Below are 21,521 nucleotides of genomic sequence, written 5' to 3'. Positions count from 1 at the left end.
ATGGATGTATTTACAACAACACTTTACCCTAGATTTGTTTTTTTTAAAGGAATTTTAGAATTTTGTTAATTTACATCGAAATCAATAAACCAAAAGGCTATATATAGCCTATCAAATGTGGTAATTTGAGGCAAAATATTCAGTTTTACCAAATTTTTCCGTTTTCAAATAAAGCTTCCCGACGTTTATTATCTCTAACTTCTAAACGGCTACGGTGTAGTATAAAATACTAAAAAACTGAGTGAAAAAGTCAGATCTTGCCGTTGTAAGGAAGAACAAATGTCATGAAAATAACTTACTCATGGATGTTTTAACAATATCACTTTACCCTAGATTTTCATTTTTAAACTAATTTGAAAATGTTAATATTTTTCATCGAAAATGAATAAAACCACAAAATAGTTCATTTGAGACAAAACATTAAGTTTCACGAAATTGTTCCGGATGACAAATAAGGCTTCGAGACGTTTATCTCTGACTTCTAAACGACTACGATGGAGTCTACAAACATTGAACTGAGAGATGAAGGTAAGGTCTGATCTTTCTAATGAAAATAGCTTGTTTCAAGGAGGAACCTATGTTATGACAATACATTATCCATGGTAGTATTTACAACATCACTTGATACCTACATTTGTAGTTTTCTCGAATTGTAATATTTTGTTAATTAACATAGAAATTTAATAGAACCGCAGGGTAATATCTTTAGAAAAATGAATAATACCACAATGCTGTAGCCTATATTAGAAATATTTACAACATCAATTTAAACTAGATTTGTAATTTAAAAAAAAATGAAATTTTTGTTAATTTACATCAAAAATGAATCATACAACATTGCCATAGCCTTTCAAAGGTATTAATTTGAGGCAAAATATTCAGTATTACCAAATTGTTCCGAACTACAAATAAGGCTTCCAGACGTTGATCTCTGAATTCTATACAGTTGGGGTGCAGTTTAGAAACATTTAAACTGAGAGAAAAGTCACTTTGGTTTAGGCAGTGTAATGGAGTAAAAGCGATATTTTGTTGCGCACTAATCTGCATCTAAAAGACAAGACAAAGTAAATAATTGGAAAATGTACAAAATTGCGCTAATATTATTATTATTATTGTTGTTGTTGTTATTTTATTATGATTATGATTATGATTATTATTTTAATTATTATTATTATTATTATTATTAATATTGTTATTATTATTAGTATTTTTTTTCCTGCGTTTATTCATCGTTTATCATCAATGCAAAAAGAAATTCTCTTTAGATTTGTAACATAACTTCTTCATTTTTTTTGTAAGTCTATATATTACATGGAACACCACTTTTCGAGTACATGTGCAAGTATATAGCAAAAAACTAGTGTAAAGGAAACGGAATCGATATGGCTTAATTGAATAAATCAGGACATAAGGAAAAGGCGTGCCATAACTCCACAAAAGTAACTTTATGTTTTCAAAAGCTGGAAGTTCTTAAATAATTGAACCTTTCAATACTGATTATGAATTTGAATTTAACGTAAAACTCATTGATTAATGGATTTCGTTCATTCCTTTGGCAATCATAAATATAGTATTTCATATGAAGTATCAGAAAGTTGTAGGGATGTCCCCTCCCGTTGTTATAACCAAAAAAGATATCCTGCTTCGAAAAAAAGAACTGCTTCTTAAGAAACATATTTTCAACATCTAAAATTAAAGAGGCAGTTATGGGACATTTCCAAAATAAGTGCTCAATATTCTCAGTTTCAATTTTACAAAAGGTACAAAGATCTGAATCACGTTTACCCATCAATGAAAGAAGCCTATTCGTGGCAACAATTCTATGAATAAATTTGAACTGGAAAATTTGGATTTAAGCTTCAGAGACAGTGCAATACGGCAAATGAAAGAAGAGATGCCAGTCTTTGTAGGTTAAGTTGGTGAAGGTCATATTCCACTTTTCAATGGCAGTTGGTATGTCTGATAGACGACGCAAATGGCGCTTATAAACTAGTTGGGAGACTGATGAGGCTTTTAGAACTTCATTGAATAGAATTATGTTATCATTATCAATATTATTTCTAACGCAAGCAGCCCCTCTCCAACTTTTCGGGATACTATCAATTAAACCCCAATATAGTGTGAAAGGAAAACGCATAATTTGGAATTTGCGCTTGAAACAATCAAACGGGAGAGGTCTCCCGTCATTATCAAACAAATCCCCAACATAATATACATTTTTCAAGAGTAAATTCTTATACAAGGTAATATCATTGTTAATACGTATGTGGGAATTGTTCCAGATAATTTGATTTCCAAAGTTACTATTCGGGTTCATAAAAGAAATTTCACATCACGCACTAAGGATTTGGTAAATGAAAGGATTTGAAATATTAATGATGTCATTCTTTAAGCAATTAGAGTAAAAAATAAGTTCTTTTCCGTACGATCTTAAGTAAATGTCGAAAAAAACTTTCCACAACCCGTATAGGTCGCTGTTATACCGTTTAATCCAGGTGCATTTAAGACTGTTTATAAAACTAGAAATATGAGTTACCTTTAGCCCCCCCCCCCCTCCCTCACCGACAGAATTAATCATGACTGAGCGTTTCACTTTATCAGGATTTGCCGCCCATATAAAATCAAAAATGATACTTTGTATCTCCTTAGTAAAGTGGGAAGGTGGATTTGGAAGGACCCGAAGAGAAAAACAAGCTGCGACAAAGCAAATGTTTTGACAACAACATTACGACCGATCGGGGTCAAATCCCTACATTTCCAAACACTTAAACACTTTTTAAGACGAGAAAGCTAAGGAACATAATTCAAACGGAAGAGATCATTTCCATTGCCAGTAAAGAACATACCTAATAACTTTACGGGCCCAAGAGTGAATCTGATGTTAAAGTCCTGAATAAAGGTCGGACAACGGGAGGCAAGCGGACCTAGCGGGAAAAGACTCTATTTGGTTAAGTTAATTGTCAATCCGGAAGCTAGTCTCAGTTGATTAAGAATGTTAAATGCCTCCTTTGAAGAGCTTCTTCTATTATCGAGAAAAAGAGTTGTGTCATCAGCGTATTGCATGATCCTGACTTCCTTATTATTAATTTTTAATGCACAAACTTCCGCTGCAAGAATAAATAAATAAGGTCTTAGCGGGTATCCCTGCCTTACTCCTCTCTCAAGCGGGAAAAAAGCCAGTGGAAAAACCGTTGTTACATACACAAGCAGTAGTATTTTTGTAAAAAACATTCACCCACTTTTTAAAACTGGTACCAAAATTGAAAAAGGATAGTGCCTTATTAATAAAATCTCACTCAAGCTTATCGAAAGCTTTTTCGAAATCTATCATGAAAATAAAGCCAGGAATATCTCGCTCTGCCGCGTAATCTATTAAATCTAAAACAAATCTTATGTTTTCACCGATAAATCTGTCTTTTAACAAACCAGTTTGATGAGGGCCAATAAGAGATTGAATTACAGTTTTCAGCCTGGTGGCAATAGATTTAGCACCGATCTTATAGTCAGTGTTAAATAAAGTAATAGGGCGATAATTCTGCAGGGACATGGGGTCTTTCGTAGGTTTCAGGATGAGAGTGATAATACCCCTCGATTGCTCAGTGGAAAAACTACCATTATCAAAGCCATGATTAAGAGACTCTAAAACTAATTCACCGATTGAATCCCAAAACTTTTTATAAATATTGGCCGAAAGACCATCGCTACCTGGCGCCTTGTCGTTTTTTCAATGCTTCGAGGGCTTTGGTGCATTCATATAGAGAAAGCAAACCCTCACAAGCCAATAAATTATCAACCTCTACTTTGGGATCATGGTAAGTCAGTAAAAAAGGATCTGGAATACAACCATTTGAACTATAAAGGCGTTGGTAAATAGTCCGAATCTCGGAAAGAACTTCCTCTTTATTAGAAATAACATCACCCTTCGAATTTTTAAAGATGAACGATAGTGATTTTTCAGCATCGACGAAAAAATACGATTTTATTCAAGAGTATTCTAGTTGGTTTCCATATTACACATGTGAAAATTCAAGTCAATCCGATGTTGGGAAAGGCTTAAACAAAATTCCTAAACTCGTTGATTTTTTAAACAAAAATTGGGCTTTTCGCGAACAGCGATATGATGATCACGTGATCTACAGTGACATGTGACGTCATTATGATGATAACAAAGTGAGCTCGGCGTAGTGTACTTCAGCAGTGTGCACTTAGTGTGTAAGTTTAGTCGCAAGCTACTCTATATTGGACTCGACAAACAACCTAAACCAGAGAGGAGATTTGATACACTGCGTGAGACATTTAACGGTCTAATTTTAATAAGGTGTTATTGTTCCTGCTTTTTCTTGTCGTTTTAGTGAAGCCAACTGCCCCAATGTAAATTACGGAATAATCGGTCATAGAGCCATCTCGGGCCCAATTGAAATTTGCGTGTGGCAAGGTCACTAAAGTAAAAAAAGTTTGAAAGATTGATGCTTTTATGCCGCATTATTTATATATATCCCGATAAATGCAACAGAAAGTGTTGGAACTGGAAGACATATGTCAGACCTGAACAACCCAATGACTATGTGAGGAGAGAATCCACGTGCAAATTTCAATTGGGGCATGGCAAGGGCGGCGGAACCGGGGGGGCACAGGGGGCACGTGCCCCCCACTTTTCCTCAGATTAAAAATGTGCCCTTTTTCTACATAAAAATTTCTAAATAAAAAAAGAGTTTACAAGGCGAAACCCACGTCGAATGAAATATTTCGGGAAGTTTTATATGTTTACTACCACAGGCGTAGGAGCCCAATTTGATCTGGGGGGCTGTAACGACTTGCCCGAAAAATATTACCAAAGTTTTTCGCGCGCTTCGCGCGCGTTCAACATGTTAATGTGCATATCATGTAGGCATGCGTTGGTTACTACATCGCATGCCAATAGCATACAATCATTTGCCGTGTTATAACCTTTCCAAATTGGTTAGAATTATTGGGAAAGTCGTTACAATAATAATGATCATAATAATATCAGTTCAACCATTGAAAAACACATAGAAAATTACTTTTCTTTCAGTTTATTGACATATTTCATTTGCTTTCATGCATGTATCGATCGCGTGTGCAGGGACTGGGACTTTATAATGATTTCACATCATTTTGTCTTTTTCCTTGTTTCCCAATTTGCACATTAGATACTGCAGTGCTAGTATGCATTGTTTCCTTGAGGGGGGGGGGGGGGGGGGTTGATGCAGTGATGTGTATACGCAAATAAGATAATACAATAAGAGTTATGAAGGGTACTTAATATCAGGCTGCATCAGTCCAATCGAATTTCTGCAACGTGCCCTTCCACGTTGGTGCCCCCCCAGATTCAAAGTGCTTCCGCCGCCCTTGGGGCATGGACGTCGCTTAGGCAGAGTTTTTTGGGCAGAGATGTGTTCATACCCTCCAAACCACTTTAAATGTAATACGAATAGGAAATGTATGTATGCTCGAGGGAAACAAAACATCGTGGAAGTATTACTTACGGTAGCGCACAATGTCACTTATGTTTGCACAGTGTGAAAGTACCGTTTGCGGACCTACGTGAAGTTGGGCTAGAATACGATTCCTCCTGAAGCCCAAACCACGAGGCATGCATGTGAATAAACTCAATAGGCATTGCATGTAGTGAGAAAATTGTTCGAGCTAGACTAACTACTCGATTGAGTTCAAATGCGGTTGTATTTCAAGCTCAGTGAAACCTTTCTGTTGGATTTAATGACGCACGGAACAAGGAACGTTTTTGTTTTACAGTAGGCCTAGTGCATACAAGCGAATCTACTTTGTTTAAAACTTTGGATTTTCTTTCGGATGTTATACTAAACTACGTTTGAGACTATCGTCACTATTGTTATTGTGCCAGTTTGACTGGTAAGTGAGCACATTCATACATCACTCTGTATAAAACCCGCCAAAAACGTGATCTTGAGATTTACGTTACTTTAGGTCAGCTTGCGAGTTACCTCTTCAGATATTGGGAAATCGTTGCGAAATCGCCGCAAATTTCGTAAAGAAAAACTTGTAGCCACGAGGTGAAGAAATCAAGAAACACCATGATATTCATTTTCTATTTATGTCTTGAACATTACGCCGGAAAATAACAGTTATGCTGACACGAAATGCACGCACAGCTCCGTACTGAACAGTTCACAACAAAAAAGATCATCACAGTGACGTCATTCACTGAACTGAGGGCTGTTCCAGGTCGTTGCAGTGTTTGCAAATTCCTTAATTACGGAGACGAAAAAATGATGTTTCAATTCCCTTTTTTATTACTTTCCGGTGTGCTATTTGGAAAATTAAAAAAATATGTTGCTTGGTAACATATAAACTACATTATATAGGAAAATGAGAGATTTTTTTTCTGTCACTATCGTTCTACTTTAAGTTTGTATATTGAATTTAAAGTCTTATTACTTATTATTATTATCATTATTATTATTTTTATTATTATTATTATTATTATTATTATTATTATTATTTTTATTATTATTATTATGATTATTATGATTATGATTATTATTATTATGATTATGATTATTATTATTATTATTATTATGATTATGATTATGATTATGATTATGATTATGATTATGATTATGATTATTATGATGATGATGATGATGATAATTATTATTATTATTATTATTATTATTATTATTATTATTATCATTATGATTATTATTATTAATATTATCATTATAATTATTATCCTTATTATTATTAATAATAATAATAATAATAATAATAATTATTATTATTATTCAACATACATCGTTACCATGCTAACTCGCATACCCTGTATTGATTTGTGTTGGCATCTGTGTGTATGTGTACGCACGGAATGTAGAAATATGTCTCTGCACAAATGTACCATTAAACAAGTTACGGGAGGGTGTAAGGTAATTGCTCAATACATTGACACCCAAATCAGCAACTGGGGATTTCCATTATAATCGCGTGGTTTTGAACGGACATAGGTAATTTACGTCTCGTCTGTTGTACTTTCAACAACTGGATAAACTAGGAGTCAAATAATTCTGATATTTCAACTATAACTACAAAGAGGCCTTAATACTTCATCGACTAAAAGCAAAAAGCACAAGGTTAGTAACAACTTCTGTTCCGCGATAGGTGTCTGTGTTCAATGCTTGAAGGAAGGTGCACGGCCATTTTAACCAGGAAGTATTGAATGGTGCATGCTTGGTTATAAAACTGAAGAACAGTAGATATTTACATTGTTAAACAGCGAGCTTTGAATCGAGTACAGTAATAATGTTCTATGGTAGGTATTTAACGAATTAATGGAATAGTTTAGAAGTACAGGCAACACTATTTCCATGATAATAAACACCATATTACAGTAGGGAATAACACTATAATATAAAATGTATGTATCGTTCCTTTTATTGATAGTACTAATGCATAAGACCTTCCTAATAAAAGTCAGATCAAATCACATATGATACCATAACGTTTAAGAGCTGCCACATGAAGGTAGTGATGGAATGACTATATATAACTATTTGCCATGTTTTAGGTAGGGGTATCAAGCTTCTTGGAATAGCTACAGGTGAATTTAAAGAACTTGTAAAAGAGTGAATATTACCCTGAGATCAGTGGCGTAGGAAGGTACTTTTGAGTGGGGGGAGGGGAGGCTGAAGACTGATGGCCGGCCTGGGGGAGGGGTCTAAGGGGAGGGGGTTCCCCCTCCCCTTTGGAATTTTTTTGCTTTCCATGTGGCCTCAGATGTAATTTGGTGCAATATAGCACACTTCAACACCCAATCCATTTTGTAAATAATTTTGCATTTTCACCTGGCCTTTTAGATGCAATTTGGTGCTCCAAATGAGATTTTTTTCTCATTTAGAATGAAAAAGGGGTTTTCTGACTCGCGGAGCGGGGGGCGAATTTTTTTTTCCCAAACAGGTTCTCAATTACGGAGTTGTCAGCCAATCAGATTGCTCGTGACGTCAGCATCAAACGCTTGATAGTTCGAAGACATACACTGAGTTACACACTGACATAAAGTCTTGTTACGCGGTTTCCCTGCAAACGCCCTAACTTTTACTTTTAATGCTTGGATAATATGTTGACCTTACTTATGATACATACGCTACATTCTATCGGTTTCGTGTTTACGCCATCCAAGATTCGTCAGCCGTTCTATTGAAATCGGAATTCGTTTCGTGGAATGGGTAGGCCTACACCAAAATCAACTTCACGACGCGAGTTCAGCCTTGAATGAATATACGCAAAACAGTTTAGTGTATAGTCAAGGCTTCATAATTGACGCACCCCCGTAATTGACGCACCTTCAATTATTACTAGCAACGATAGAGCAGGCCACCTAAACTTTTTTGCAGTCAAGCAGAATTACATATTTCATGAGTTTGAATCCATTTTCAGCTATATGATGACCAAATTGTGGAATTTTTAAGCTTTTAACACCCTTCCCCCCGGTTTTGTACGTTCAGTTTTTGGCCATTTGGAAATCTTGCACCCTAAAAATAACCAACATTTCCTCAATATCATGGACAACACTACTCTCTGGGACCTGATCTGTCTAAGCTTAGAGGCTCAAAGTATAGCAAACAGCATCTAAAGTCAATGGATGTATACTAAAGCCTTCACTACAGTTAGCTTATCGACGAATGTGTCAATTTAGGGGTATGAAAGAACTTGACACGGCAGACATTTTGTGGTCAAGTTCTGCTCAATTGTACGTTGCATATGCACAGAACAATAAATATATTGAGATCATTACATTTCTGAGGAACCACACATATGAAAAACACATTCAGTTGAGTGATTTTGATTTTTCCTTGATAGAAATCGTTGATCAAATCCTTAAGTGCGTCAATTATGAGCCCACCATGCTACAGTATGATGTATTTCCGTCACTGCACTGTGTACACAGTTAAAATACATATAGGCCTATATCGCATGTGTTATGTACCCCTGTACGAAACTTTCACTGTGCGATGTTATCGATAAATGCCTTCACAGAAATCTTCGATCAAAGTAGATCATACAATACCAGTGTGCTCATTATGTCTAAACCAATTCCAAACACATCTACATATATTTACGAAAAGCTGCGGGTAATTTTGAACGGGTATATCTTCGTTGCAACGAATGGATGCAGACATTTTGATAACCTCGAAGTGAAGGGTTTTATTGTTATGACGTAACTTTTCCGACCAATCATGAGCGACTATTTATACACAATTGAGAACCTGTTTGGGAAAAAAAAATTCGCGAGCGGGGGGGGGGGCGGAATGATACTTCCGCCCCCCACATTTTTCATTGGGGGGCTGGCGCCCCCCAGCTCCCCGGTTCCTACGCTCTTGCCTGAGATCATTGTAGCTGACTCCCGTGTTGGGGTCTCTGACTTTTCCCCAGCAAAAAAAAAGACGTTTGGACGTCACATGGTGCATTCTTAAATATTTATAATATAAAATATGATAATATGCGACTGAACCATTTCAATTTCTCATCAAGGTTCAGCCATCTATCTTTAACAGTGCAGGGGAATGTTGAATTGATATTTGTTTATTAGCACAACCTTCCGTTTATAGATACTTATAATATAATAAATTATAGTCTAAACATGCCTGAGAATGTACCATATGACTTCTTCATTTTACTTACTATAAGACAGCCAGCTCCCCCCACCCATACAGGGCGGGAGCGGGGTGAGGAGTAAGCTTCATTGACCCAACGACAGCACACCCTCGTTTATATAGTCCTTCATTCACATCTGGCCCTAGGTAATTTTGGAGTTATGTTATTGGCACAAAATTGTGTTCAGAGCTACTTTTACACAGTGGCATCAATCCCAATTAAAAAGTGGGGTGGTCGGGGGGGGGGGATGGGGGTGGACATCAATTACTAAACATGGATAAAACTGAAGGGATGAGCGTCTTGGCGCAAAGACTGTATCGGGTGGGGTGCAGGGGCCCGCCTTGGGCCCCTCATGGGGTCCATGGGCGAAGCCCCGACGGGTTCAAGGGCCGGAGTCACACCTATAAATCTTCAAGTGTGATTCTGTTTGGTCCCTGAATTGATATGCCAGTCATAAATCTATTGTAACTAACGTCACATCTGACAAGTGACTAGACATAAATTAAGAAAGACTTATCTATTCAACATCCAGGTGTCACGCAAGAATAAAATCACCTTGTTATATAGATGTCTACAACATGCACACATTTGGTATATGTTTATGTGTATATATGTACTAGTACTAATAGTTTACGTAATATTACTCTTGTTATAAAACACCAACCATATCAGCTCAGCGTGAGTGTTCTCGTGATATCAAAGTCCAAACTCAGTTGTATAAAAGTTCCGTGCGTTATATCCATTGTACATATATGTACTGCGTATATTCTCATGTATTTCCTTCTTTGGTCCGGTTCGTAACAACGTAAGAAAGATAAAATCTAGCCAGGTTGATACAAGACTAAGGGAATAGGTCAACATTAAAGTAAGGTAAGTCTTGAAATATGAATGGTGATAATTTCAAACATGTTTCCTTAGTTCATCTGTATTTTGGTATACCATTAAGTGGGGAATAATATAACCAAATTACAATGGTGATTAGTAGATAGAGGTCGCTGACGTCACACACAAATAGACATCGTTCTTCGTTTATAGGCACTGCCATTGATGTTCACAACAAGAACTTCACGAGGTAGGTGGGTGGCCGTTCCAGTTAGTTGCGCTGTTAGTGCATATTTTGTTTAGACTGCAATTAACTGTTGTATATTATCAATGTTTTTTTTGTATTTTGTATGATTCATTGTATCAGTGTTCTTTGTATTTTGTATCATTCATTGTATTCCTCACCGCAGAAATGTAATTTCCTTCTGGGATTCAATAAAGTTGACTTACTTACTGACTCACTGACTCACTGATTCACTGACTCACTGACTCACTGATTCACTGACTGACTGACTGACTGACTGACTGACTGACTGACTGACTGACTGACTGACTGACTCACTCACTCACTCACTCACTCACTGACTGACTGACTGACTGACTGACTCACTCACTCACTCACTGACTCACTCACTCACTGACTCACTGACTCACTCACTGACTCACTGACTCACTGACTCACTCACTGACTCACTGACTCACTGACTCACTTACTTACTCACTCACTCACTCACTCACTCACTCACTCACTCACTCACTCACTCACTCACTCACTCACTCACTCACTCACTCACTCACTCACTCACTCACTCACTCACTCACTCACTCACTCACTCACTCACTCACTCACTCACTCACTCACTCACTCACTCACTCACTCACTCACTCACTCACTCACTCACTCACTCACTCACTCACTCACTCACTCACTCACTCACTCACTCACTTACTTACTCAACTGGTTCTTGTATCGAGGTAAAGTGCATTAAAGGCATGGTGTGCTGTTGGTGGTATCGTTCCAGCACCATAAACGTCTATGAGATCGTATTTGTCATCAGCTACGCCCGAACAGTTCCATTATGTCAGTGATCGAGTTGCACCAATATCTCGACTTCTGTGTTTATATGTGGCAAGAAATACCAGTCATATCGTAGGTTACATGCATTCGTTCATTTAAGATTTTTCTACTTAATTTTCTTACTCTCAATTTGTTAATCCAAAGTATGATATTCACAAACACTGATCTTAATAACTTTCTTTTTACAGCTTCAATTTCGAGACAAATATGGCCTGCCCATCGCCTTGGAAAGACATCGCAGATACATTCTTCGAATGTTCAATTTGTTTGGATCTGTTTAAAGAACCGAAACAATTACCATGTCTCCATAGATTCTGTAAGCAATGTCTGGAACCTATATTAGAAGGACAGGTTGGGACATTTAAATGTCCTCTATGTAAAGATGTCTGCAAAATACCAAACAATGGAATCGATGGATTCAAGACTGACTTCCATATGAAAAGTATGCTGCAGTTTATTCAGCTACAGAACACATTTGAAAACAAAGAAGAGAGAGAATGTATTGGCTGTGAAGAGAAGTTAAAGGTTACAGCGTACTGTTTTACATGCAAAGGATTTCTTTGTGTTCAGTGTTATCAATTTCATTTGACCAAGAAGATGTTTGTCAAACATCAGAAACACTTATTAGCCCTGAATGATCTTGAGGGGAAAAGTCTTACACAAGAAAAACTTGCATCATTGATGGAAGCTCCTAGGTGCCATATTCACCCGGAACACAAGGCTAAGTTGTGTTGTTGTACCTGCGGAAACCTCCCCGTTTGTTTGACATGTACGTATGATGAACACAAAGGTCATGAACTTCGAGACGTCAGGAAAGTGGCGAACGACGAAAGGGAACGCTTGAAGAATATATTGGAAGAACTTGTTAAACGTAAAGAAACTGTATTCAACTATGCTGATAAAATCAACAGAATGAATAACGACGTTCTGTCCATTGTCGCTGAAACTAAAGCAAAATGGAAAAAGCAGTACGAAGATCAGACCAGGGAGTTACAGAATGAGAAAGAGAAAGAAAAGAGAGAATTCAGCAGATTCAAAACAGTTCTTGAAGAGAGTACTCGAAACAAAATGAAAGAATTAGAAACAGAAATGGAAGAGAAAATTAGAGCAATAAAAGACGAGTACGACAGAATGATTAAAATCAAAATTAGGGAATCAAAAGAGAAAGAGGACACCGAACGAAATGAAATAGAAAACAGAGAATTAAAGATTGTCGAAAAAATGAACCGACTTGATGCGGTAATGAATGAGAGAAATAAATCAATAGACGAACAACAGCAACGCAAGCTTAGAGAAACACAAAACTTATCAGATCTTTGTAATCAATGGGTCAATAAGTTTGAAAATTTGTCGACGATATCTTCGAGTGTCCTTGAATCACATAACCACTGGACAGACGCACAGTGTATTCCTGATATTAGGGCAGCGAGTGAACCTCTGGTTGAGGATATAATGAAAGATTTTATAGAAATTGAATTTTTATCTGATATAACAAGGGATGATTTACCAATATTGTGTATTGATAAGGTACATATATCCAGGCGCGTATCCAGTGGGGGGAGGGCGTTGGGGGCGCGCGCCTCCCGGGTAAGAAAAAGAGGAGAGAAAAAAAGAGGGGAAAAAGAGTGGAAAAAAGGAAGAAGAGGGGAAAAAAGAGGAGGAGGAGAGGAAGGAAGGGAAAAGAAGAAGGAGAGAAAAAGGTGAAAAGGAGGGAGTAGAAGATACACGCCAAGACACCGGGAAGAGAAGGAGGAACAGTGACATCATTACAGCGCTGAACCCTATTATATACACATGGCCGGGTAGCCAGTGACGGATCGAGGATTTCGGAAGGGGGCAAGCGCCTCACCCTACCCCTTACACCGACAACTCCATATTTGACGTTTCCATTTTTCCTCTCTCTCACTAATATATCTATATATGGTCTATCATAACGTGTGTGTGTGTATGGACGCCTTAAACAATTTTGCTATGAAACCAACTGTGGCTGGTCCCGAACTCGACCGCGTCGTCGGGGAACATGACGCATTTACGACCGCCGCCCCCACCCCCGAGCATATTTTTTTTTTATGATATCGCTAGTAAATTCGAAATACAAAATGCTTAGATGCAACTTACACGGCATGGGAAGTGTCATTTCCAGCGATCTGGGAGGCATTTTCGGCCAAAATTTTCTTGTACGCTTCGCGCCAACTCGTGGTGGCGCTACGCTTAGATAGTTTGCCTACAGGCCCCTCCCTTGGCAAATTATTCGCTACGCGCCTGTTCGAATTTGTAAAGCAAACAGCAGATATCACATCATATCAGTGAGCATGAAAATGGCGTTCCAGGATGAACAGCCTCAAAACTGTCTATGTGTGTAGTCAAAGGCGAAGGAGCCCAATTTGATTTGGGGAGCTGTAACTACTTGCCCGAAAATATAACCAACATTTTCGCGCGCTCCGCGCGCGATCAACATGTTAATGTCAATATCAAACAAGCAAGCATCGGTTATTACATCGCATGCCATCATGTACCGTACGGTCACTGAAAGTTGCGCAGTATACCGCGGGATGCTTATATAAATAACGAATTGTCCTATGTAGATGGAGATAAAGCATGGAGGTCCAATTATGTCAAAACTCTCTTTTACATTAGTAATGGTGAATTAGTCGGCCAAGCTTAGAACTTTATTTTAATTACCAAGGAGATAATTTTTAAACTATTCATTTCCTTTAGCTACATCATTGCAATGTTCTTTCAGTATAGGTGCCCGAAAAATTCTCAGCATATTGCCCGAATTTTCAGAAAGAAATATTTCGTTAGGCCCCCCCCCCCGCCTCCTTGACCTATGTGTGTAGTGTTCGGTTTCGGAAATATCTGGTATTTTTTCATTTCCTTCAACGAAGTTTTATAACAGCCGTTGTAGGAGGTTTCAATATTTGTACACCAATGAATTAACTGTGTCTGAATTTTCGAAAATTTCCTGATCAACTTTCTTCACCATACTTCCCTCTACTCGTGTAATTTTGACCAGTCTGTTAGGGGTTCAAGGAGGTTTTTCTATATTGGTTGTCCATAGATGAAATTTTTTGCAATATTATGGGTATGTTTTGAAGTGAGTTTAATCACGAGAAATGTGAATTTTGAAATTCTGAACAAAAAATGGGCTTAAAACCTTCAAAAGTGGGGCTGTTGGGTATTGTGGGCCGCGACGTCGAATCACTACAAAAAGCAATGATCCACTGGAGATGCGATGAGGTCGAACATGATGTGTGACTGGTGACAATCTTCAAAAAGGTTATGGATGGAAAGAACTATTAGGAAATACTTGGTTCTCAGGCAAAAGTGTACATCTGGTTGGTCATTTTCAAGCCCGAGAAGTGTCATTTCCGGTGATCTGGGGGTAACAAAACCAGAAATTTTCTTGTACGCTGCGCGCCAACCGATGGTGGCGCTCCGCTTAGATAGTAATTCGCGCCCCCCGGGTTAGAAAATCCTGGATACGCCCCTGTATATCGGATAGTGTAGAATCTGTTGTTAATGTTGATGTGATCAAAGGTAGTCAGTTTTGTTTTACTGGTATAACAAGTACTGGCTCTGGTAACATTATCGTCTCTGGGAGGTTATTATCTGACCATTCATTTATCACAGTCATAAACAAACAAGGACGTCAGATTCGCCAAAACAAGATAGATAAAGTCAAAGGGACCTCTCTTCAACCCTTTCGTCACTGTGCTGCTTTATCACGTGATAAGATAGCTTCGGTTTGTGAATCCAATCAGGTTGGTGTTTATAATATTCAAGATGGGTCCTTTACTCAAAATAACATCACGTCCCTCTTTGATGACATCAAAACGGTGGGTAAGAAATATGCGACGTGTATAACTACTGATACTATACGTGGCCACATCATTCTAGGTACATCTATTGGATCGCTATTCATATTTGATGAAGAGTTGAATTTCATTCGAGCTCTGAAGCTGCCAGGGGTTATGAAACGGTCAAGAGATATCATTTATAATAAAGGCATGCTGCTGATATGCGATGCAGAGAGTAGATGTGCATGCGCTGTAACCATGGATACATGTAAAACAGAAGCAGAGTTACTATACGAGTTTCCGAAACCAGATATTGACGGACTGACTTGGTATCCTTTGAGTGTATGTAAAGACAGGGCAGGTTTTGTATACATCTTGTGGTCAGATAGACAGTATTTTACTGGAAAATGTATCATCACACAGTACAGTCAAGATGGTCAGCAGTTGTTGGCAACCAAACGGACAGAAGATGGATCACGGTGTATGACAACATTGATGACAGAGGAGGGAGAGAAGCTACTTGTAGCTACATATCGGTCAGGAAAGATGCTTTTTTATGGTCTGGTGAGTATATCTCAGTGTTTCTTACTTTAATATTACTAGACATTACAGGATACTCTGAAAAGGAAAGAAGAAAAGAAAAGAACAGAAAAAGAAGGATTAGTTTGCTGTAGAACAGTTTGTTTGAGCATTCTAAATGTGCTGTTAAAACTATAGAGAACTGGATCAACGTTTGTAACTTTATCAATGTTATTTCCAACAGATGCCAGAATGAAGTCAACCGCGAAACTAACATCAAAGAAACAAATATCCAGAGCATACACCACACTGAATCGAATATTAAGGGCAGCTGACGAGGAGAGAATAATCAATATTTGCAGAAACAACTACAAACTTTAAGATGAAACGGATCCTTTATCTGTATCTAATGATATGAAGATACAGTTCCTGATGATTATCAACAAACCCGACGAACAATAGTAAGAAGAAATAAGTCTGGAAATTTATCCAAGATGGTAAAATGAATTTATTGAAAAGTATCACAATTATTTGTTTTATTGCAAGAGCATGTTTATTTTGTGTGTTTGCATGTGACGCCTTGCTTGAAGCTTGGACAATCTCATATTTCGTGTGTAGGAGAACCACATTTTAAGAGCCAATTGGTTTTGGTGGAGGTCATATGTCATTTGGGGTCACAATGGGTCAAATAGTGACACCCTGTAAACATGATATCTCAAGAAGAAAAGCTTGTACCAATCTCATATATAGTGTGAAGAGTTAACACATTGATTAGAAGCAGCCGATTGTTTAGAGTGGCGGTCAAATTCGTTTCGGATCACTAGGGGTACAACTGTGAAAACCCTGTAAACACGATATCTCAAGAAGGAGGGCTTGGACCAATCTCATATTTCTTGTGAAGTAGAACATTTAGTAGAAGACGCCAATTGGTTTTTGTGGCGGTCAAAGGTAATTTGGAGTCACAAGAGGTCAAATTTTGGAAAACCGTGTTTCATAATCTACCGTATCTCCAACCGACCAGCCTATTACATAACATGTGCGTTACACCTCATAATGGAAGTTGTTGGCAATTGGAAATGAGCTAATGGGCATCCGTAGATAGTACCAGAGAAAGTCGAACCAATCGCCATTTACTTAACCGTGTCGCTAACTGCATACGTTATTCCATTACAAAGGTGTGATGTTTGTACATCCAACGTTCATTGGAATGAACTATACCGTTGTGAATCAGAAACCTGTATTAAATATTTGTTTTCCCGTCGTTTTTCGCAATTGTCGAGATTTAGTGCCAAATAAAAACTTCAGGCTTGGATGTAGTTACGTTGAGGAAACTTACGAAACTGAACTGTAGCCTAGTTAGATTGTTATCAATAACCAATCTCAATGCGAATTAACTGTGTAAAATGGTTCGCTAGCTGCCCGTGCATTATGTACGGGAAGTTTTCATGTGCGGAGATTGATCACAAACTTGACGGAGCATTTATAAACATACAGGGAAATCATCATTAAATTCTAAACTAACAATTCATTACAGGGAACCGTTTAAGCTTACGAAGTACGTTATGTGTTTCAAAAGCATTCATAAATATGTTGGTTTCATATGTTAAATTCTCAACCAATTATAAAAAGTTATTAAACATCACCAGGGCTTGGTTATGCACAGTACAGTTATAGTACTAACCGCCCCGGTATAGACTAACAATAAACATTGGTAATCCCCATCTAAGTAAGGTAAAATTGGGTTCGTTAACACAAAAACGGGAAGGATAAAATTCTTCATGTCAGAATGTCAATACATTTAAGGTGGCATTTAAGGCATTCCCTACATGCCGTCAGTCATAATTCGCCAAATATGTAACAGCTTAAGGAGTTTTGAGACAAGTTTGCTGTTACCGCTGCCATGATTTTTTTGCAAAGATTTTCAGTTGCGAGTGAAGATAGATGCTCTTTCAACCTTAGATTTTCATTGCGTAAAAGATCGCTTTGACTTACGCAGTGTACTGGAGTGATAGCAATATTTTTCGAACACCAATCTGCGGATATAAGACAAGATAAATAATAGGGAAATGTACGAGGTCAGGCTAATCGAGTAGCGGCTCAAAGTAGCAATGAGGTACTGTATAGGCTTAGGACTCGCGGACACATATAGCTACTGCATAGTATATGCCTAGTACTAGAGGAGCCCTACTGTAACAGAAGCCAAGCTATGTTCGTAGGTATTTTTGCAGATATTTGATTTTTAATTGTTTGAGACACTTCCGTGGGCTCATTGGCTTATTTATGATTCTGCGACATGTTTAACCTTGTTCAACACTTAATTTTGGTGGAAATTTCCAATGTGCAATTACGAAACACCATGTATCTGCCTAAGTGCCTAATCTGTAGTTCATAGAAAGTATTAATGTTGTAGATCTGTACTATGGAGACTTGAACAGCAGTCATAGTGGCGAGTGAACTTTGCACTTTGGCGAGTAGTTTGTTAGTCACGGTCGCCAAATAGCGAGTACTTTAAAAAATAAAATCAGTGTCGAGGCCTGAAAACCTTTAAAACATGATACATACTGCAAAGAAACATGACTTTCCAATGCGCAATTACGTAGCACCATGTATCTGCCTAACTGCCTAACCTTTGTTCATAGAAAGTATTGATGTTGCAGATCTGTACTTTGGAGACTTGAACAACAATAATAGGCCTACTGGCGAGTGAAATTTGGCGCCAAATAGCGAGTACTTTCAAAAATATTGTCGAGGTCTGAAAACCTTCAAAACATGATTTCTCATGGTAGAAATCATGGATACTTTTCATACATGGTAAATGGATTTGCCATATTGAGTACAATACTGTTGCTTGTGAGGTCCAGTCTCATTTGAGGTCACCAGAGGTCAAACTCTAAAAACCCTTTTGCATGATATCTAAATATGGGAATTGTGGATACTTCTCATACTTGGTGTGTTGATGCATCACATTGAGTACAAGACCATCCTATTGTTTTTGGTGGAGGTGTGTATTGCCACGCACAGTATACTAACCTGCGTTTACCATGCCATAGTGTAATTGTAACATCAAAGTAGTAGATCTGGCCATTTATATTGTAAAAGCTATTTCTGCTTAACAAGTAGAAGTCTAGTGCAATGAAGTCATCGAAACCTCAATGCGTCTTTTGCATTCTGGTTTTATATACTGAGTCAGATCAGACAGTTGTTATAGGGAGGAGATGAAGCGCTCACAAACCTTGTGAAGCAGCACCCGATACTCATGGCTCGTACAGTTGTATATTGTTGAAGTCCTGTAACACATGTTACACATGTTACGAACACAAAGTAGTAATTACTGATGATGGATGTGGGACATGAACAGACTACAGTAGTTGCTGTACCAATCATTTAGTGCAAATTCTTTAATACGTGATTCCAAAAAATGTCGTATCTAGTCGTTTTAATGTATACCGTCATTTCCCCACAACCGTGCATTAGTAATTACTACTTTGTGTTCGTAAAACGGTAACATACGTTACAGATGGCACCAGTAATTACATGTACTAATTATGAGTATCGGCTGGAAACAAGGACCCTAGCAACTCCCCAGCGTGCTCAGGTGCCCCTTTTCCAGATACTGGTAACTACTTTTCAAATGAATGTATTAAATACTCTGAAATTGTGTAATGCTTCCTTCTCTACACCGTACTCCTTGTTTTATACTAACCTAGACAATTCATCAGTTTCATTCAATGAGTCCAGGTAACTTGTCAAATATGGGACAAGTTCAAATTTAACCGGCACTGATAAAAACATATAGAATTACGGTCATCCGTGCATTAACAGCTTTTCTTTTTATGTTTAAAGGAACGTTTTTTTTTTACAGCTTACAGGCTTATAATGATTAACGTCACATCTGATCATTTGTTCAATAACTGGTTAAGTATGCCTATCCAAAATTTATTTATCTTTAATCAAATATATGTATTAGGGTAGAAAACGAAAACAAATTGTAAATTGTTTCATTCCTTCATATAATTTTTCTTAACATGTTTTGTATTTTGTAATCCACTTTTGTATGAAGTTTATATTATCTCTCGGAATCTGCAACAATGAACGGGTGTTAACATTTATAATGTAGTTAATCATAATAGCATAACGAACATTCCCTGATCTTCGTTAACATACTTATTCAACATGGAAGTCAACAATTCTTTAAAAATGCTTGAAATCTCATCGATTTACGTACAACATGTGTCATATATCTAACGAAGGTAAATAAAATTGCTTTTTAGCTGTGGAGAGATTTCAGTAAGCAATAACCTAAATATTTTATAGTTATACTTGATGGTTGTTTTAGTGCCGATTGGGATATATTTGTTCTTTGAAAGAGGACGTACTGGATGAAAATTATGATAAAACGTGACGAAAGTGAAGCTAGGTGAAATGCAGATAATTCAAGTACACAGCTATTATTAATATACATCAGTTTTTCTGTTATGAATAAGCTTCCTTTTCTCTGTCTGTCTCTTTCTTGTTGTTGTTGCTTTTTGTTCAGAAAGTTTAGGTCTATACTTCACGATAAACTTGCAGTTTGTACAAGGAGGAATGAAACTCAGAATGTTACTGACAATATGAAGAACGGGTATAGATAGTTAACACAACTAATCTATACTGTATTTAACACGATGCAGATCTGACGACTTTACAATTTTTTCATATAGAACGAAAAAACTGTTGGTTATGTTGATTAAATACTAATTAATCCATTTGTTAAACGCTGGATGTTTTCTTTTTACTTACGCGTATGACAGACGAGAAGGTGACCGTGAGGTAGTTCAAGAGAGAGAATATACAAACCGGGGACCCGTGGGGGAGGGGGTTGTCCGTTCGGAGGACCGGGAACTATATAATAAAGAATAGTTTATTTAATCTAACATATACGGACCAGGTCAATTACTCTGATGCAAGGTGAAAAGCTTAGTGGGAAAACAAAAGACTTTTAAAACCACAAATGACATATATACAATTCGTTTACAGATTTGTCACGGACAAATTCTGTTGAACGTCATTCCAGACGCCTCACTGATTACATGAAGTTAAAAATAATACTTTTGCTTTGAGTTCTTAGAATTTGTAAAACTATGAATAAAATTAAATATTATTAAAGCCTGCACTGAGGATGTGACGTCATCATATAATTTAGCCTTAAAGGAGCATTCCAGAGACTAGCATATTTTAAATCTGAATATCTTTAAATACCGGAATAGTAATAGAAATGTTATAAACTAGCAGTTTTTTTTTTCTTGGACTATAACATATTAAGATTAAATTTCTGCCTAGAGTCATCCTTTAGAACTGATCAATTCATTACAAAACAAACTCTGAAATTTAGTCCATGATATATTTCTCACTTTGTTGTATGATTTATGTGATAACTCTGTAAGTGTATATAGCCTACTATAATTTGGTTCTCTGCATGGGCTGCTTCGTAAGTGGTTTACCCCCACCACACCCACCTCCCACTCGCTCACTGCCCCCCCCCCAAAAAAAAAGAGATGAAACTTTCCCATACATTACTTAGCCTTACTTAATTCTTTTACCTTTCATATTTTTAGCCCTTTTGCTTACGAGCCTTTCCTAAGTACTCTATTTAAACGAATTGAAATAACTTTTAC

At 37.3% G+C, this 21,521-nt stretch overlaps 2 protein-coding genes across 4 annotated transcripts in view; one reads left to right on the top strand and one right to left on the bottom strand.

Annotated features, from left to right (window-relative positions):
* LOC139967310 (uncharacterized) overlaps positions 1–21,521 on the bottom strand; it is a 131,630-nt gene that overhangs the window by 81,067 nt on the left and 29,042 nt on the right. The gene's annotated exons all lie outside the window — the stretch shown is intronic.
* On the top strand, positions 6,941–20,608 carry LOC139967342 (uncharacterized). Of its 3 annotated transcripts, none has more exons than XM_071971035.1 (3): positions 6,941–7,127; positions 11,737–15,912; positions 16,112–20,608. In XM_071971035.1, exon 2 carries the CDS (start codon positions 11,756–11,758, stop codon positions 13,250–13,252), a length of 1,497 nt encoding a protein of 498 aa, XP_071827136.1. In that variant the 5' UTR covers positions 6,941–7,127; positions 11,737–11,755; the 3' UTR covers positions 13,253–15,912; positions 16,112–20,608. The 3 variants fall into 3 exon arrangements, with proteins under 3 accessions (XP_071827136.1, XP_071827151.1, XP_071827144.1); XM_071971050.1 differs by lacking the exon at positions 6,941–7,127 and adding an exon at positions 7,144–7,306; XM_071971043.1 differs by lacking the exon at positions 6,941–7,127 and adding an exon at positions 10,025–10,518.

Source organism: Apostichopus japonicus, chromosome 1, assembly GCF_037975245.1.
Source record: "Apostichopus japonicus isolate 1M-3 chromosome 1, ASM3797524v1, whole genome shotgun sequence".
Lineage (NCBI taxonomy): Eukaryota > Metazoa > Echinodermata > Holothuroidea > Aspidochirotida > Stichopodidae > Apostichopus > Apostichopus japonicus.
Note: the sequence above shows the minus strand (reverse complement) of the source record. Positions and strands in the feature narration are given on the sequence as shown.